Source organism: Periophthalmus magnuspinnatus, chromosome 13 (genome assembly GCF_009829125.3).
Source record: "Periophthalmus magnuspinnatus isolate fPerMag1 chromosome 13, fPerMag1.2.pri, whole genome shotgun sequence".
NCBI classification, from domain to species: Eukaryota; Metazoa; Chordata; class Actinopteri; order Gobiiformes; family Gobiidae; genus Periophthalmus; species Periophthalmus magnuspinnatus.
Genome location: NC_047138.1, coordinates 8,908,040 through 8,924,850, shown reverse-complemented (window position 1 = coordinate 8,924,850; position 16,811 = coordinate 8,908,040). Strand labels below are relative to the sequence as shown.

The 16,811-nt window shown below is 40.6% G+C and overlaps 2 protein-coding genes across 6 annotated transcripts in view; one reads left to right on the top strand and one right to left on the bottom strand.

The window, feature by feature from the left end:
* Window positions 1-2,790: 2,790 nt before the first annotated feature.
* On the bottom strand, window positions 2,791-4,102 carry LOC117380601 (4-galactosyl-N-acetylglucosaminide 3-alpha-L-fucosyltransferase 9-like). Its single transcript, XM_033977432.2, has one exon. The coding sequence runs from the start codon at window positions 3,965-3,967 to the stop codon at window positions 2,810-2,812; it is 1,158 nt and encodes a 385-aa protein (XP_033833323.1). The 5' UTR covers window positions 3,968-4,102; the 3' UTR covers window positions 2,791-2,809.
* Window positions 4,103-8,629: 4,527 nt separating this feature from the next.
* Window positions 8,630-16,811, top strand: part of cux1b (cut-like homeobox 1b) — a 49,043-nt gene continuing 40,861 nt past the window's right edge. For all 5 annotated transcript variants that reach the window (XM_033977044.2, XM_055226260.1, XM_055226259.1 and 2 more), the window contains exon 1: window positions 8,630-8,766. In XM_033977044.2, coding sequence (XP_033832935.1) covers window positions 8,704-8,766 — 63 coding nt within the window. In that variant the 5' untranslated portion in view covers window positions 8,630-8,703. The remainder of the gene's footprint in view (window positions 8,767-16,811) is intronic.

Below are 16,811 nucleotides of genomic sequence, written 5' to 3'. Positions count from 1 at the left end.
TACAAGCCAAACGGCAGTATAACATCATCATTTTGTCATTTTTTTACATGATCCTATATGTTCTATTCTATACATCCTTTCATCCACCCCCTTCCCTCTTTCGTAACTCTTGTTTATCCTCTCTACTGAACAGAGACGTGTTGATGATATGGGGCCCGTATTTCCTGGTCAGAAGGGAACAAGTCTCTGGTGCTTTTGATCAAGTGCAAGATGAGACATGTCTGCTGCTCCCCAGTGTACGCCACAGTGACTGATCTAGCAGTGTAATGGGCAGGCACAAGCAGACCAAAGCAAGCCAGACACCCACACATATTTCACCCAGTGCATCTTGCGCATGGATAAAACATCAGATTGGGCATGTGTAGTAGCTTTTGCTTGCAGTGGGGTGGCTTGTTTGTCCAACACAAGGGAGCAAAAAGGAGATGTTGTGTGTGATTTCCCCTTTCTTGGCCTCTTTTTGCCTCTGACAGTAAGATGGATGATCGCAATCACAGGAGCCATCACTGAGACAGAGTGGAGGTCTATGGGGCAGGCAGACACAGCCGAGGGAAGCCAGCCATCACATTACAGCACAGTGCTGCTATGGGAACACCCCAGCCTGTTTATTTGTCAAAAGGTTCAGTGTGTGTATGCATTTTTATTTGTTTTTCTACCCTTTCTGTGAGGCTTTTTAATGTGACATTTCAGTGTTAAAAGAGTAGGGACAATAAAATGTATAGGCCTAATTACATCTATAAAATTAAGAGAACACAACAGCAAAGACCAGCAGCAAAGACCAACAATAGACTATATGGGTATATGGGATGCTCAACCTACTACTAAATTAATTGTTACCTATTCATTGTATCTCAAATTGTAATTCTATAGGCTTTGTGACATGCAGATGATTTTTGCTTTCTCATAATCCACGTGAATGTGTAGAATAGAATATAGGGTCATAAACACACCATGGATAATCAATATCTGTTAAGCTAGTACACATGTAAAAAAAAAAAAAAAAAAAAAAAGTACAGTGATTAGCCTGGTGTCTTTGATCCCTTGTGGGAATGAGAGAGGCAGACTTTTGTCTCCTCCGGATGTTTTTAGGAGAAACATCTGTTGCTGTACAAATGAGATTAGTGTGTCTCCAGAGGCCCCACTTATGAATGGCAAGGTTATTGAAGCAGGGGTCTGGTCAAAAGCTGAGGCAAGGATCTAAGTGCCTTAAATCAAATTAATAGAGCCTTATTATGAGACTTAATCAATATTGTAGTGTTGTAGACTCATCATTGTTGACAAACTTTTTTTTAACAACTTTGATAATGAAGAAAAAAGGTTTAGTTGTGAAGATATTTGGTTTACTAAAAAGAAAGAGGGTACTTAAAGTGCACTGTTTGACTACTAATTTCACTAAAGCATAATTAGATTTGATTTAAAATTGTATTTAATTGTATTTAATTGTATTTATTTTTAAACATTAGTGGAATTCATAGTTTTACTTCCAGCAAATATGACATACAGTACATAGAGATTACTTTAGATTCCGTTACTGCTACCTAGCAACCATAAAGTAAATAAGGGCTAAAACTTGTCCCCAAAATATACAATAGTTGAGTGATTGGACTAATTAAAATAAATGACAACACCTTATTTATTTTGTAAAATGAAGGTTTACACTGTCAGAAAAATGCCTTCCTTGCTTGTAAATTGTTTATTTTTGATGTAATTTTCTGTGTTGATCACATAAATAGGCACAGAGGTATTCCATTTCGGAACTTACTGCTGCTTCCTGTATTGTTGTACTTTTCTTCTCAACCTTTTTCCCCACAAACTGCCACATAACTGATGTAAATCTATGATAAATATTTACCACAGGCACTATGGCCAAACCAAGTAACTGATACATATTTAGGCCTACACTTTTTGTTTAGGTTAATATGGTTATTCATTATTCTGGGTTTCAGAATGGTTAAAAGCTAGGAATGTTGCCATAGCTATAACAATACAAAAAAAAAAATAATAAAATAATAATAATAATAATAATAATGGATTGGTACAGTAAACAAGCTTGTTCAGGTCAGACAGTTCTTCAGTATATGAGTTTGCTTAGTAAATATTATCCAATTACTTGTCCTCCTTTGGATCATTTCTTGTCTAGAACTACAGTGGAAATGGTGTAGTCCACTTTTAGACCTGGTTTAGTCCTGTTATATACTTGATTTAAGTCAGATTTTTTCTTTGGTGGTATTAGGTGTAACAAGTTTGAGAGCCACTGACATATGCCCTTATCACTTTTTCAATATTGTTGTTATTGGCCACAAAAATATGGCTTTGGACAGGTCGTGTTTATCACCTGCTCTAAAGCCAATAGAAGGGTGAAACACAATACTGGGGCTTTATTGACACAGGCCTATAGTAATTACCAATCGTAGTCCATTGTAAAAAAAAAAAAAAAAAAAAAAAAAAAAAAAAAAGCATCAGACTAGGAAGGAGCAACATAGTCTAGTGTTTCACAGTTTCTCAAATTACTCACAAGCTGCATTTAAGCTATATTTGCTAAAACACATTCTGTTTCCACATGGAATCATTCTGCTCCCTTTCACAGTTTCAGGTTTCAGATAATGTTTATAAACTGAGGTCATCAGATTTGCAAATACAAAATGATTTGTTCAGCTATATCCCTGAGTTGTACACGTAGTCCTAAATCATAACAAGTGCAAACAAGAGTACACTTTTAATGTCAATGAAAACCAAATAAATAATCTCCAAAATATTAAACGAGTTGGACTGGTCTAAAACAAATGTGGGGGTGAGATTAAAGGCGTCAGGTTTAGAGACCTCGTCTTTCCCAGGAATGTGAGTGTGATAAGCCTGGATCGGACCAGAACCACCGCTCCAGACTATGGACCACCTGTGTGGTGCCAATGCTTTTGCGCACGGCCCTGCAGGCACTGCAGTAGTGGTGGGCCCAGAACGAGGGCTGCACAGTGCTGTACCCTTCCCTCCAGTCCAGATGGTGCCATAGTCTACTTGGGTTACGGCGGACCATGAGCAGGTATCGGGCCAAGCCGCGCACTGAGGGGAAGTCGTTTACGTGGATGAAAGCATTCGGCGGCAGAAAACGCTCATAATTACGCCGTGACGCACCGAGGACTACAGGCACTGCCCCTGCTACTACTGCGTTCCACAGCTTCTCTGTGATGTAGTCAGGGTGTTGAGAGTTCTCTAGTGCAAGGTAAAACTGGTAGCTGGACAGGAGTCGTACAACGCTTCCACTACCCGCAGCCAGTGGGAGACCCACTCGTCCAAAAACGTCTATGCGCACATAACGTTGAAGCTCGTAGAAGAAAGCCACGCGAGCTTGTGAGTCTGACCAGTTGCTGATGACCCATGCCACAAGGTGAGGACGTTGGAGACGTGCGCGCGAAGGAGCATGCAGCAGGTGCGCGTCAGGGTTCCGTGTGATCTCCGGTTCTAGATAACCATAAGGCAAAAAAATGTTCGAGTCCGCGCGATAGGTCAGCGTCAGGTTGAATTTACCCTCAAATCGCCACAAAGCAGGTGTGTGCGTGGGAGACTCATAGTTCATCCAAATCCATTTTTGCGCACGAGGACGCGGCTCCGCTGGAAGTTCTGCAGCACCTGTAGCAATCTCCCGGTGATGGATAACCACAGCGTCCACGTTAGGGTACTCCAAAGGGTCGTCTGTAAGCGTGCACCCCTCAATCTGGTACCGTGCCCAGCAGTCCGGAAGCTTACGATAGTGACCGAATGGATGCGTCCAGATTAATAGCGTTACGCCCCTGTTTGCAGCTGAATTCGGGGGATCTTGATGTAACTCTGGTAGGTAAAGCAGACACGCACAAAGAAGCAGAAAGAAAACTGATGTGGCCACAGGCACAGAGGAGCTTGCTCTTCTCAGAGCACGCGCACCATGTGTGAGTAGATGTCGGAGAGCACTAGCCCTAACAGCCAAGTTCCACTGCATCTCCAACTCGTACAGCGGCTCATGCGTCTGTCCAGTTATCCATCATGGGAATGTTTGACCGAGCAATTTCAACAGCATGATTACAAGGTTAATCTGACAAAAAGTTAGATCCGGTTTATAGCTGCCCAGGGTCAAAGTCTGTCGTCGCGCCTTATTGTCTGAAACTTGATATGTGAGGTCCTGTAGCCTAAAGACTGTAAGCTACACAAACACACTGCAGCGGTGCAAACATGACGTGGCATCGCCGCTTAGAGATCCACTTCCCGGTTGTGAAAGGAGCCTTTTGTGAGCCTTTGGCCCTCCTGCTCTTTGGCTGGGAAGGCTATAGGTAACCACCTTATGTCTACATGCCTGCATGAAACAAGCAAACCAAGAGAGTTTTCCTTCCCAAACATTTACCGTTAAAAGAAGAAACTCAATTCTAGTATGGAATAGCCTAGATGGCTAAAAGGCCGCTGGCCTTCGGCTGCTCCATAGAACGATCCAAAAAACTTAGTAAACTTGACAACACTTGCTATTTCGCTATGTGACCACTAGGTGCCTCTCTACACTTATACAAAGCTGCAGTATGGGCCGCAAAAGAGATTCAGCCCACCTCTGACATGCATGGTTAATTTGACCAATGAATAAACATTTTTATTCAGAATTAGCCATGCAGTAGGGAAAGTTTTAATTGGAATTTGTTTGTAATGTTTTATATAGGCCTACTAATTACAAGGTGCTTCAGTTTGCCTAGGCATTCCTGACTCTCCACGTTATTATTCTGGACTTGCCAGAGAAGCTCAGTTGCCACAAACTGAGAATGTAAATTGTAAATAGCCTACGCATATGAGTCACTTCAAAACATGGATTTAAATCACAAATTTGTTGAAGCAAAATATGTGCACAACAAACAGAGTCTTTGTGTTACTTATCGCTGTCGGGAATGTATTCTGATCAGAACTCATGAAAGAATGATGAGAGAGCAGCTGTGTTGTATAGCCTAGTGTTGTGTCTGTAGTTCTGGTGGGCAGGAAAAACACAGCCAAAGACCGGGACAACATTATTCCTCCCCATAGACGCAGAGTGTGTCCTGAAGTCTGGATGTAAGTGGAAAAAAACGGTCGACAAGGAGGAGTGGGAGGAGATGAAGCAAGAAGCATGTGTCTCTCCACTGGGTCCTCCTCCTTCCTGCTCCATCCATTCACTTTTCTTCACCCAGAAAGGAAAAAGAGACCTTTGTGCATGTGTGTGTCACTGCTAATCCCCATAGGTTTGTATTCTCAATGCATTATTTACTACTTTTCAAATACTGCAGTTTTACTCACATTCAAACATGTACTGTACTGTTTGAGGTGGTCTTGTGTTTGTTAACATTACTGGTTTTAATAAATATGAGAGGTTTAAAATCACACTGTATTTGTATTATTATTTTAAGAACAGCTTTTTAATAGAATTTCTGTTATTGCATTTATACACTGTTGATCAGGTTGAACATTTTTGTCTAATGAATATCTGCATTGGATTTACAGCCAAATTATATGTGATATTTACACATATTTGTATGTTATCATTTTACGTAATGTGCCCTTTTGATATCAGACACATTTGCCCTCCTCCAAAATGTTTTTTGTAAAAATTTTCACCCATCTATATTATTTTTAAGATTTTTGTTGTTATGTCTCCTACATTGAATCATCTCTAGCTCTCCCTGTTAAACAATCACATGGTAATTCAAACAACAGCTCAGGCAAAGATGTAAAACAGATGTAAAATCCTGTCAACTTTTATGTAACCTAGTGTATGTCTTGGCAGTCAACCTCTGAGAATTAGTAATGGTGCAGACAACACACAAATGCAGTCCACATAACAGCTTTACAAATCATTTATGATATTTTTGTCCATCTACCATGCTAGGCACACTGCTATCTTCTTGTTGTCAGAAATAACACCATTGCGTTTGGGAATGTGTGTGAATCAGGCCAGTGCAGACAGAAACATTCAGTTTTTGATGGGACCCCCAGGTCTTCACTCATCCACCCTATTGATTTTCTCTTACTTTCCTTTTTGCACACCCAGGGGAAGGGATGTCTCAATTGGTCTCGGCCAGTCAAGGAGAGTGTGAGTGATAAAGAAATAGATAGAGGAAGAAGCAACGACAAAACCGGGCAGAGCAGGAGGAGGTGGCGAGTGGATCAGAGGCCCTGGCTGACCCTCGACCTTGATCATGACCTCAGAGGTTGGCCCTGGGGTCAGAGGTTGTGTGAAAGTGCCACTGTGGCGATTCACTCCACTGCTGGCTGATGATGATCTTATGCAGCCTCCCCAGCCTGTCTGACATGATCAGTGTTGCTATCTGCCTGCGGCTCCCAGGGGCCACACATCCCGCTCTATAACCCGGCCGCACTAGGCCCGCTAAAAGCACCTCACAGGCAGAGTCAATGAGCACAAGGAGAGGGGACACAAACGAGAAAGTGGGAGAGCTTAAGGACATCAGGCTATCTAATCTGTGTCTCTTCTCCACTCTAATTTCACTATGGAGTGTTATAAAACAAGAAAAGAGAATGCTTTCTGAAGTCTGATGAGTAACTTGTGTTGCAGGAACATGATAATTTGTAGGTGGATAGAAAACTGGAGAGTGTTACTTGTACCAACATACACCATGTACCCCCTACCGCTTCAAAGTGGTTCAGAGCCTATGAAGTTTTAGCCAAGTCCTTATAAGACAAAACATGTAAAATTGAAAATAAATAATGGGATTGGGGGAAAAATAAAAATATATGGTTTAGTTACAGCAAATGTAATTGAATTTGAGATACATTTTTCTTTTATGGTAGTCAGTATTGGTGACTATAACAAAAGGTGAGTAACGTAGAAATACTTATTTACAAAAACAGATTATCTAATAATCTTGTTTACATAATATTTACAAAATAAAATGAGAATGAATCTTGAATGAATAGTTTTGATTTTATGTGAAAAGTTATTATTAGTTAATTATGGGGATTCAATTCAATTGTTGGACTTAAATTAACATCGCAGATTATTCCCAAAAATAAATGTGATATTGTGAAATATTCAAGCCAAGTCCGTTGCACCATTCAAGTTGTTAAAAGAATAAGTCACAGACTGCTTCAAATCAAGTAATGATCTAAAATGAGCTTATTATCTGAGAAAAATACCCACCTTTGTATTCACACCAATGCAGTCAAAGAGCTGTTATTATCTATGGCAAATTCTTGTGTTATTTTTAGGGAATACAATTAAAGGGCAATGGGTGTGAAAAATGAATGTGATTGGGGTGGTGGAAAATAAAGCCATAAAATATTTCTATAAAAGCTAAGCTGATAGACCTTTGTAAAAAAGTATAAAAAGTGCAATTTAGGCCTGCAAATTGAGCTTTACAGCACCCTGGATTCGCAGACAAGTCAAATTTGGGAACCCACAAAATTAAAAAAGAATGTGTACCAGATGTGGTGAGTATATACGTGAGCTTAGGCGTTGGTTTTGTGTCGGTGTGCAGAGGAGCTGGAGGAAGTAAGGCAAAGTGTATTTTAAGGTACTTGCAGCTGCATTTTGACACAGGGATTTTGGATGATACATTTTGTACTGTGCAATTACAAATTCTTTGCATATCCCACTGAGGTACATCCACAAACGGAGGGGTCAGAGGACAGGGTCTGCAGGAGGGATGCCTCAGGAGCAGCCAGGGTTCAGTGTGTGGCTCAAGGTCAATGCAAAAACAGACACCAACACAGTCTGTCCCCTGCACGTGGGGCGAGGAGAGGACATGTATTCAATATTTATCCAATTTATCCAAGTTCTGTGGCACTCAAACCTGTAAGCCAATTGTTTTCAGATGATGACATTCAATAAGGATATAATATTTATTTGAGATGGGTTGGTAGGTCAAATGCAGGCCTGTAATGTGCAGGCTTTTGGCATAATATCATAAATATAGTTAGATCATAAAATTATCTAAACATTTCAGTTTTGGATATTTTAATTTGGGATATTTATTATGCAAACTGTAGGCCTATATAACCAATACACAACATACAGAAAAAAGAGACTTAATTTTTTTTTTTTTTTAAACGCTTGATTATCTTTAATCTCAAAAAACAAACGGTTGCTTGTTTAGACTGGTTAATACAGAAATAATCAGTTTTGGATATTTTAGTTTGGGATATTTATTATGCAAATTATAGGCCTATATAATCAATACATAACAATACAGGAAAAAAGAGACTTGATGCACTTGCACTTGATTAGCTTTAATCTCAAAAACAAACTATTGCTTGTTTAGACTGGTTAATACAGAAATAAGAGAAGTAATATTAATGCATTAGTGTCCATAAGATTAATTTTTAGATTTGGTATTTTATGTCATCTCTTTCAGTAGCCTTTAAACACCTTTGCCAGAATAAGTTCTTATACCAAAACTAAAAATGAATAACCTAATTGCCACGCAGTTGTACTTTCCTGTGTGTTGGGGTTAACAAAGGCGCTTGGTGTTGACGCCACTTTGGTTATTTACCTGTAATATGTGACTGTTGATAAAATGCTATTTAAGCAGTTATAATGGCGTTATTAAGGCAACACTCCCGTAGGGTGACTCCATTCCGGACATCGGCCCTTTCTTTAACACGGTGTGGGCGGAGTCCGTTCCGGGTCTTCCTTTCGGCCGGTCCTCTCCACTGAACTCCAACCCCCGCGCTCTCTATCAGCATCTCATTCCTGTCTCAATATGTCTCAAGATGGCGGCCAATGCAGGATCGATGTTTCAATATTGGAAGCGCTTTGACTTACAACAACTACAGGTCAGTGTAACCTCTTTTTAAATCGGTTTTACCTATTTCGCTCCTGTCGTTTGGTCTCTTTTGGAGGCTGCGTTTCGTGGGTATTCGTTGGCCGTAGCGTTGCTGTTTCGGAAGAGATTTCAAGACCTCTTCCTCACATTGATGAAAGTGGCTCTCTCGCTGATCAGAAATTGATCCTCTTTGTTCAATTCTACATCGATCGGACACTGCAACTGGGCAAGCCGGAGCGACGCGGTGGGGATGCGCTGAAATAAAAACAAAACAGCAGGGCTTTTAGCTAAACCTTTCGACTTTGTATGTTTATTGCGTGCTCTTCAACTTTGAGTAAAGCGAGTAGCCAGCCGTAGTTAGCCCGACGCTTTAGCCGCTGGAAGGTTGGATAATTTGGGGGAAAAATAAGTGCGACTCATTTACGGTGGCGCTGTGGTGACAAGCGCAGACACACAACTGCGCTCTGTTGGGGTTTTTACTGCCTTTTTACTGCCAAATTGTTGGTCTAACTAAAGGGAGAATAGAAACATTAGCAACATTATCGGCTAAGGGTTTTGAGACACTTTATGTTGGAGCAGTTTGCTGTTGTTAATTGATGAAAGCGGCCGTTTGTCTTCCCTTACGGTGTTTTTACGGTCATTGCCACGTCTTTGAACGCGGACGGGACACATTGTAAGACGTAGCTACATAATTAGTTTAAAAAGTAAAATAGTATATTGATTGTCATCTTTAATGTAATTTACCACCCTTTTACCGTCTCAGGCTCATCACCAATTTGACATACACCTTCTTAAAGCACAGAGTATGAATAATATTGGGCCGATCAGTGCGAGTGAATATAGCCTTGTGTATATTAGGAGCGTGTTTGACCTATCACAAGACATGTAGACAATGGGACTGTGTTTCCCGTGGCATTTAACGTGCATTGCTGAATTACAAATTACAATTTATGATTATTTGTGGGCCAGTGCGTCGTTATTAACATACGATTTCATTATGCAGCATAGCACAATTGTTCATACAATATTTTCTAAATTATACAAGCTTAGGATTTAAACTTTTATTTGGGTCATGATGCCCCTTTGACTGGGTAGACAAAAGGACAGTGAACAAGTCTTCCCAGCGGGCTTTGTGTTGCACTTATGCCACATCATCAAGGCTTCACTTCTTCTATTTATTTGATCCTATTTGGTCCTCCTACTCTGCCTCTATGGTCATGCATTATGTAAAAAATACTAAGACTGCTCTCTCCTTTCTTTGCTCACTATCTATCTTCCACCCCCTTCATACCCCCCTTCCCCAATCTTTCTCACCTCCCCCTCCCGGACATTTTTTCTCCACTCTTCTCTGGCCCTTCACCCTGCATTCACCCATTTCTCCCCGTTTGAACTGGTCGCTGTGCGCATGTGTGTGTGAATTTGTCTGAGATCAGTCTTTTTTCCCCTTGTAGATTGACTGCCAGCATGGACAGTAAAGGCACCGCCAGCAGCCAGGGACATGAAAAATGCATCGCATAAGTTTGTGATAAGGCCCTGGGTAATTACGGCAAAGGCCCCTATCACAAGCGATTAGTCAGGACAGTGAATCTGAGCGTGTGCAAAAAGGCTGGCGGTTGGCAGGCCTGTCTGCAGGATAGAATCAGCCCGAGCTGGTGTGTGTGTGCGCTGAAGTGCTCAGAACATTCACTGTCTATTATTGATGACATCTTATTTACTCTCCCTCCCACTGAGAGGCTCCAGAGGAAAGCCTACAGAGAGAAACTCATTCTTTCTCATCCTTTCTTTGACGATAATTTGGTGCTCATATGATACCATTGTGGTCTACACTTCGCCTTGTCAGCTGATTTCACTCTTTTGCACCTCTTTCTAATTAAATGGACATTGGCTGTGCACTTTAGCTCTGTCTTTTTCACTTTATAGACTCCAGTGATGGAATGTTTAATCTGTCTTTTCTGACAATGTCAAAAATACAAACTAATCTAGAACCCAGTGGCTTTAAGATACCACTATTTGCGTTTATTCCTCTGACTCTCCCGACTGATGTTCATTAAAATCCTATTTGATCAGCCTGTCCCATTTACTGTAAGTAGCTCAGTGGATGTTATGGGACAGAGAGAGCTTTGAAACTGCACCACGCAATGTTAACTTGTCTTCATGTGTGTTTTTCGCTCCTTTTCCCCCATTAGGACAAACATAAATGACCGCAACAGAGATGCTTTTAGCAAGGTCTTGCACACTTGCAAAATGGATCAGTGATTCAGAGATGATGGCAGGGTGACAGTGAATTACAGATGCAGGAGGTTTTAACGTCTGTAATCCCTGTCCTTCCATTACAGAGCCGACTTTCTTTTAAAGGGATCATCACTCTTCTCTCCTGTTGTTTTTTCTTCTTTTTTTTTCTTTTTTGACCCAGTCGAGCAGTTAGCTGGAACATAGTGTTTCTACTTGAGACCGACAAGAGATTGCTCTTCATTACTGCAACCTTAATAAGAGATGAGCCCAAGCTTACACTTTATATGTATGTGTAAGCTAGCTAAGAAAGAGGAAGAGATCTTTCTGTTATGCCTAATGTAGGCCTCAGTCTGCATCTCACCTCATAACATTTCCTTAAACAAAGCGCCCTCGAGCCATTTAAAAAAAAATCTCACTATGTTAGTGGTCAGCTAAATAGTGACTTAAAGGAAAATGGATAGAGCACCTTCTGGTCCTAATGGGTAAATTTAGGAAAAGGTTTTGTAAGATGATCCCGACTCTGTGGTCGGTGGCAACCTGAGTGGTTTAAATCTCTCAGCGACTGGCCCACTGTTGTCTGCAGGAGTTTTAGTGTTAATTTATGAGCTGGTTGTCTGAACTCACTGGTGGGATATTTTTACTTCTCTGTTGCTGCACAGGCTGGGGGAGCACAGAGGAAGGGGCATCACGTCATGCTTTTACTGTAGCCAACTGCATCTCTGCCCAGTGACAAAACCTGGCATTGGGACTGAGTTTTGACTGTGTTGGTGGGTGGCGGGCGACTAAGCATGAGTCAGAGTGAAGGACGAGTGCATGTCAGGTCTTTGCTATAGCCTTGCTCCACTGCGGCCTGGCCTTTGTCCCTCTGGTCTCTACCTGGTGTGAGTGTTTTCACGGGGAGAAGATGCACAGCATGACTTGACGTAACTTAAGTCTATAGAACTCTTACAACAGACTCAGTCACTGATTTCAGGTATATCCCAAATTATATTTTTGTAATTGACTAGACAAAAGTTTTACATTCACACATACCAAATAAAAATATAGACACACCCACTCGTTATTATTATTATTATTATTTAGTAGTAGTATTATATACTATATTACAAAATATTGACACTAATGTACAGATCAATTCTGTTGTTTTGACAATTGCTAAAAAGAATAACAATAGCACAGGGAGCATTGTAGTCACCCTCCTTATAAAGCCATACATAAAATAAAATAAAAACATAGATTACTAAAATCTTGTTGTGAACCTTAAATCAGAGTCTTGCTGTATTGTGTTAATGCTTTTCCATCTGACTAAGCTGCTAGGCTCCACTACTAGAAATACAACTTCCCCCAGAACCAGCAACAAGAGCTCAGGGGGCAGTTTCCAGAGACCTATTTTCAAGTGGCAGGCATTATTTACAGACCCACTTGGAGTCTCTCTCACCTCCAGCATCATAGAGTTTCAGTGTATCTCATGACACAAGCATCCATTATCCTACTGCTCTGTATTCCAGCACAGAGACCACAGGCCCTACTGGCCGGACACCTCGGCAAGCAAGCACACTTTGGAGCAAACTTGACTACTGCGCAAGTAACTATGAAGACCTGGCTATGATATTAAAAGTTATCACATTGTTCCTGTTGCCCAATGTTCTCAAGACAAGTTCTCCCAGTCCAGGAGCAAACTGTGCTCTATTGTCCATAAATAACTTTGACTATTAATAATGGCAATGAAGTCACCCAGCAAATCTAATCTCTTGCTAACAAAATACAGAAGAGTGAACAGAGTATGTTACAGTGGTCCCTCGTTTATTGCGGGGGTTACGTTCTAAAAACAACCCGCAGTAGGCGAAATCCGCAAAGTAGTCAGCTTTATTTTTTACAGTTATTATATTTTTATATTATTGTATGCTTTAAGGCTGTAAAACCCCTCTCCACATACTTTAAACACTTTTCTCACACAGGCATTAACATTTTCACACATTTCTCTCTTGTTTAAATGCTCTCAAAGTTCAAGCCTTCGTAGGCGCCTTTGTTGGTGCAGAATGTTTCATCGACATTGTGGGTTTTGGCGGGGAGAAAACTCGCACCCATACAGCACTTCAGAGCCACACTGCGATCGAACATTTATGTAAATTTGGCTGAACGCATTCTGTACTGTACAGGAGACACGGTACGGTGCAACTGATCATAACACAAAATTAGACCCATGCACTAATTTTTACAGTTTTGGCTCTAGGGTCATCCAAACCGGCCATGAATGGTGCTCTTACTCAAATCAGACAACGGAAAGAGAAAGACGCTCTAAACATTAACCAAAACACACAATAATTGTCAGAGTGAACCATCAGCTGAAAAAAAAAAAAAATCATAACAATATTTTACATGTTCCACACAAAATGGTTCTATGACACCAGCTTTTAAGTGACCTCTATGGGATGTGAAACACATGTACTTTGGAGTCTATGGGATGTGAAACACAAAGGAATTTGGAGTCATAGGACACATGAAAACAACACTAAAACATAACTGGAGCAAAACTCTGTATCAAACAGGAAGCCGGCCATATTGAATGGGATTTCTGACGCTACTTTGACATACGTTTACATGAAACGTAGTTCTAGGTTTTTGAACCAAATGAATTCACACACCACATGTCACATCTAGAGATGCTGATCATCAATAGTTATCTTTATTTCCTGTTTCTCTAATATCTGCTCATGGCCACATTGATCAGCCTGAAGAGCTAAAATTTTAAGCAACAATGCAAAATCAAAGTCTGAATAGAGCAGACTAAGTAGCACATAAGCAATGGTGACTGTAGCTATAATAAATTATATTATAAAATTATCAGGCTAAAATTGTTTGTTATTGTCCAATTGTATTCACCACAACATGCAGAAAGGTCAGTTGGACCAACATCATATTCTTTATTGTTTGGACTGTGGGAACATAAACATCCACTATATCATATTCAACTTTCCACATCTGCATAGAGAGACAGAAATTCCTTTATACAAAGTTATTGAAAATTGATATAAACATTGTTTAGGTCACTCCGTTGGAAAAAAGTCAGTTACACTATAGCTTTATTATACACAAGGTTCCTAGTTCAAAGCCATGGACCCCATCAGTATAATGAGTGTTGCGTATGTAACTATGGTTCTATGAATCACGGATGCAAACACAGACGTTATTTAGGTTAGTCCAGTCAATTATTTAGGTTAGTCCAGTCAAAAAAAGCCTTTTACACCTAAGGAACCTCGTGTATTATGCACAAGATTGCTGGTTCAGTGCGCTGGACCATACCGGTATAAGTCAATTGGCAGACTTCACTGTTGAAATAGGTTGAAGAGCAGATAGTGGCCTGAGCAGTTGTCAGGAATGGAGAATATAATGACGGGCCATCTCAATTCTGAGGCAGGCTCATGGGAGGGATGTGAGCACAGAGGTGAGGCCATCAATGCCGCTTGCAGCTTTAATTTATTCTTAATGGTGTATATCTGTTTATTTTATTTCTCAGCCCTGTGTTGTGGCTTGGATGCTCAGGTAGGAGGAATATGAGAGTTGTGTTGAACTACAACCTTAAGGTAGAGCTTGACAATTAATCAAATTAATTTGATCAATTGAATTGAAGGTAGTTTACAATTTCTTAAATAATAGAATATGGAGCTTCCCATGTTTGAAATTCTAGCAGTCCCTGCTCTGACTTTGTAATTGTTCAGTGTGTTTGTGTGTGTGTGTGTGTGTGTGTGTGTGTGTGTGTGTGTATGTGTGTGCGCGCACGCCTGTGTGCATGTGTGTGCGCGTGTGTGTGCGTTCAGCAGCTGAACATACTTAAAACATTTGAATGATCAGAAATCTGCCAATAACGACTCGACCAAGATTTTTATGACTTGTGACTTTAGATGTTAAACAAGATGTTAACAACATGGAAATGTAAACTGAGGCAGTTGACCTGAAAATGCTGGAGTCCCGTTACCATCTGGTTCTACAATGTGATAATTCAGAACAACTGCAGACAGACCAGTATAGTTGATACTTTCTGACAGGTTTGACTTTAGTGTGCTACCAAGTCGGGGTCAGCTCTTGTGTGGCCAAGCTATTGGTAAAGCACTTGATCCACCTAATTTTAGTGTTGTTTATCGTACTGTGCTATCAGTCTAGGCTAAATAAGTCCTGAGGATGCTCATGTACGAACCTTATCCCATATCAACCCATGACTTCAGTATCGATGTCACGTTGGATCATTGACCATAAGTATTGAATTCTAATAGGCCTATTGGTGTGTTCTAAATGGCTCAAGTATTGAGTTATGATATTGGCAAAAGCCGATGGCCTGAGGGTTGAATTATGATATTGGTGTGCCACTGGCTAATGGTTCTACGTATTGAATTATGATATTGGTGCACTTTGATGGTGTACAGATTGAATTATGATATGACTTGCTATCTGCTAATAGCTCAGACTGTGTAATTTCCAGTGTCAGTCATGCCTTCGGTTGCTGAATCCATAGCCTGTCTTATGGCTAACTCCATCAGTCATATCAAATGGGAATAGCTTTCAACCTTTAGCCTTCAGCTCTATGCTCAATTTATTTATTTTTCCCAGTCCTTTCTAAACTACAGCAACATTTATTTTTGCAATCCTCAATAATGTTTCCTGGTCTGTGCCTCCATTGCCTCCTCAGACATTACCTTTTCTGTTTTGTGTTTGGTTTGTTCACCCACCCCTTCTATTATAAGCAGTCTAATTTCATAGTAATGACATTATAATAGCTCTCGGTTCAAGCTTACTTCATTTCTACAAGTGTCCACACCTTTACTGTGTTTATGTTGAGCTGTTGCCCGTTTCAGTACTTTGAATGAGGCCGAGGCTTTGATGGTTGCACAGGCAGCCTGCATAGTAAATGGACGATGTGCGTCTGTGTCAGCCCTCTAAAAATAACGCAGACTGCAGGCTGGGCTCAGCAGAAAACTACCTCTGATTATGATGATTCAACTATAGCTAAAACTTGCAGGTGTCGTGTGGCCTGGATAAAGGTGGGCAGAGCTTACAGCTTATAAATGTTGAATATTAAGTTGGCTCACTCTAGTTAGGTCTGTATAAAATCTTACCAAAAATATTTGTCTTGCCTAATTAGCATAATTGCCATTAAGTATTGTGAAAAGTACCTAAATCTTTTTTTTAAATTTTTTTTAAATTTTAATTTGTGAGAATTGGGAAAATGTGTCTGCACTACGTATTTGTTAATTCATTGGCCATTCCCAGACAAGACCTTAACCTCTCTCTGACCTCTGACCTGAGCAGCTGTCAGACCAGAGACCTAGTTCAAAGGTGGTGTGACCCCGGTGACCCTGCTGTGACCTGGTCTGTCTGACCAGTTCAGCAGATGATGACTTTACCATCTGTGCTGCCTCGTCTGCCGCCTCCTTGAACTTGAACTTCTGTGTGTGTTTGTGTTACAAAGGAAGATGCAGGAATAAGCCTGGGCATTGAAATATGCCTCAGGTTCTAAGAATCACAAAAATTAACCATTATTATTTGATTTTTTTTTTTAAATTTGCAGCTTGTAAGAAGGCTTATGCTCTCAAAAGCACAAGCCTTCTTACAAGCTGCAAGTGTCTCCACTGTCCAAAGTGAACCGTACTGTCCCGTGTGAGAGGCCTGAAGTGGACCCTGAAGGGTACTAGCTCCTAGAGGGGTCTGGGGCCATTCTGGTATGACTCCAGGTGTGGATAATGACCAAACAAGATGATTGGACAAGAAAGAAAAGGCAAAAACAAGACAGCAAAAAGCAGATATAAACATAAAAATAATAATTTCATG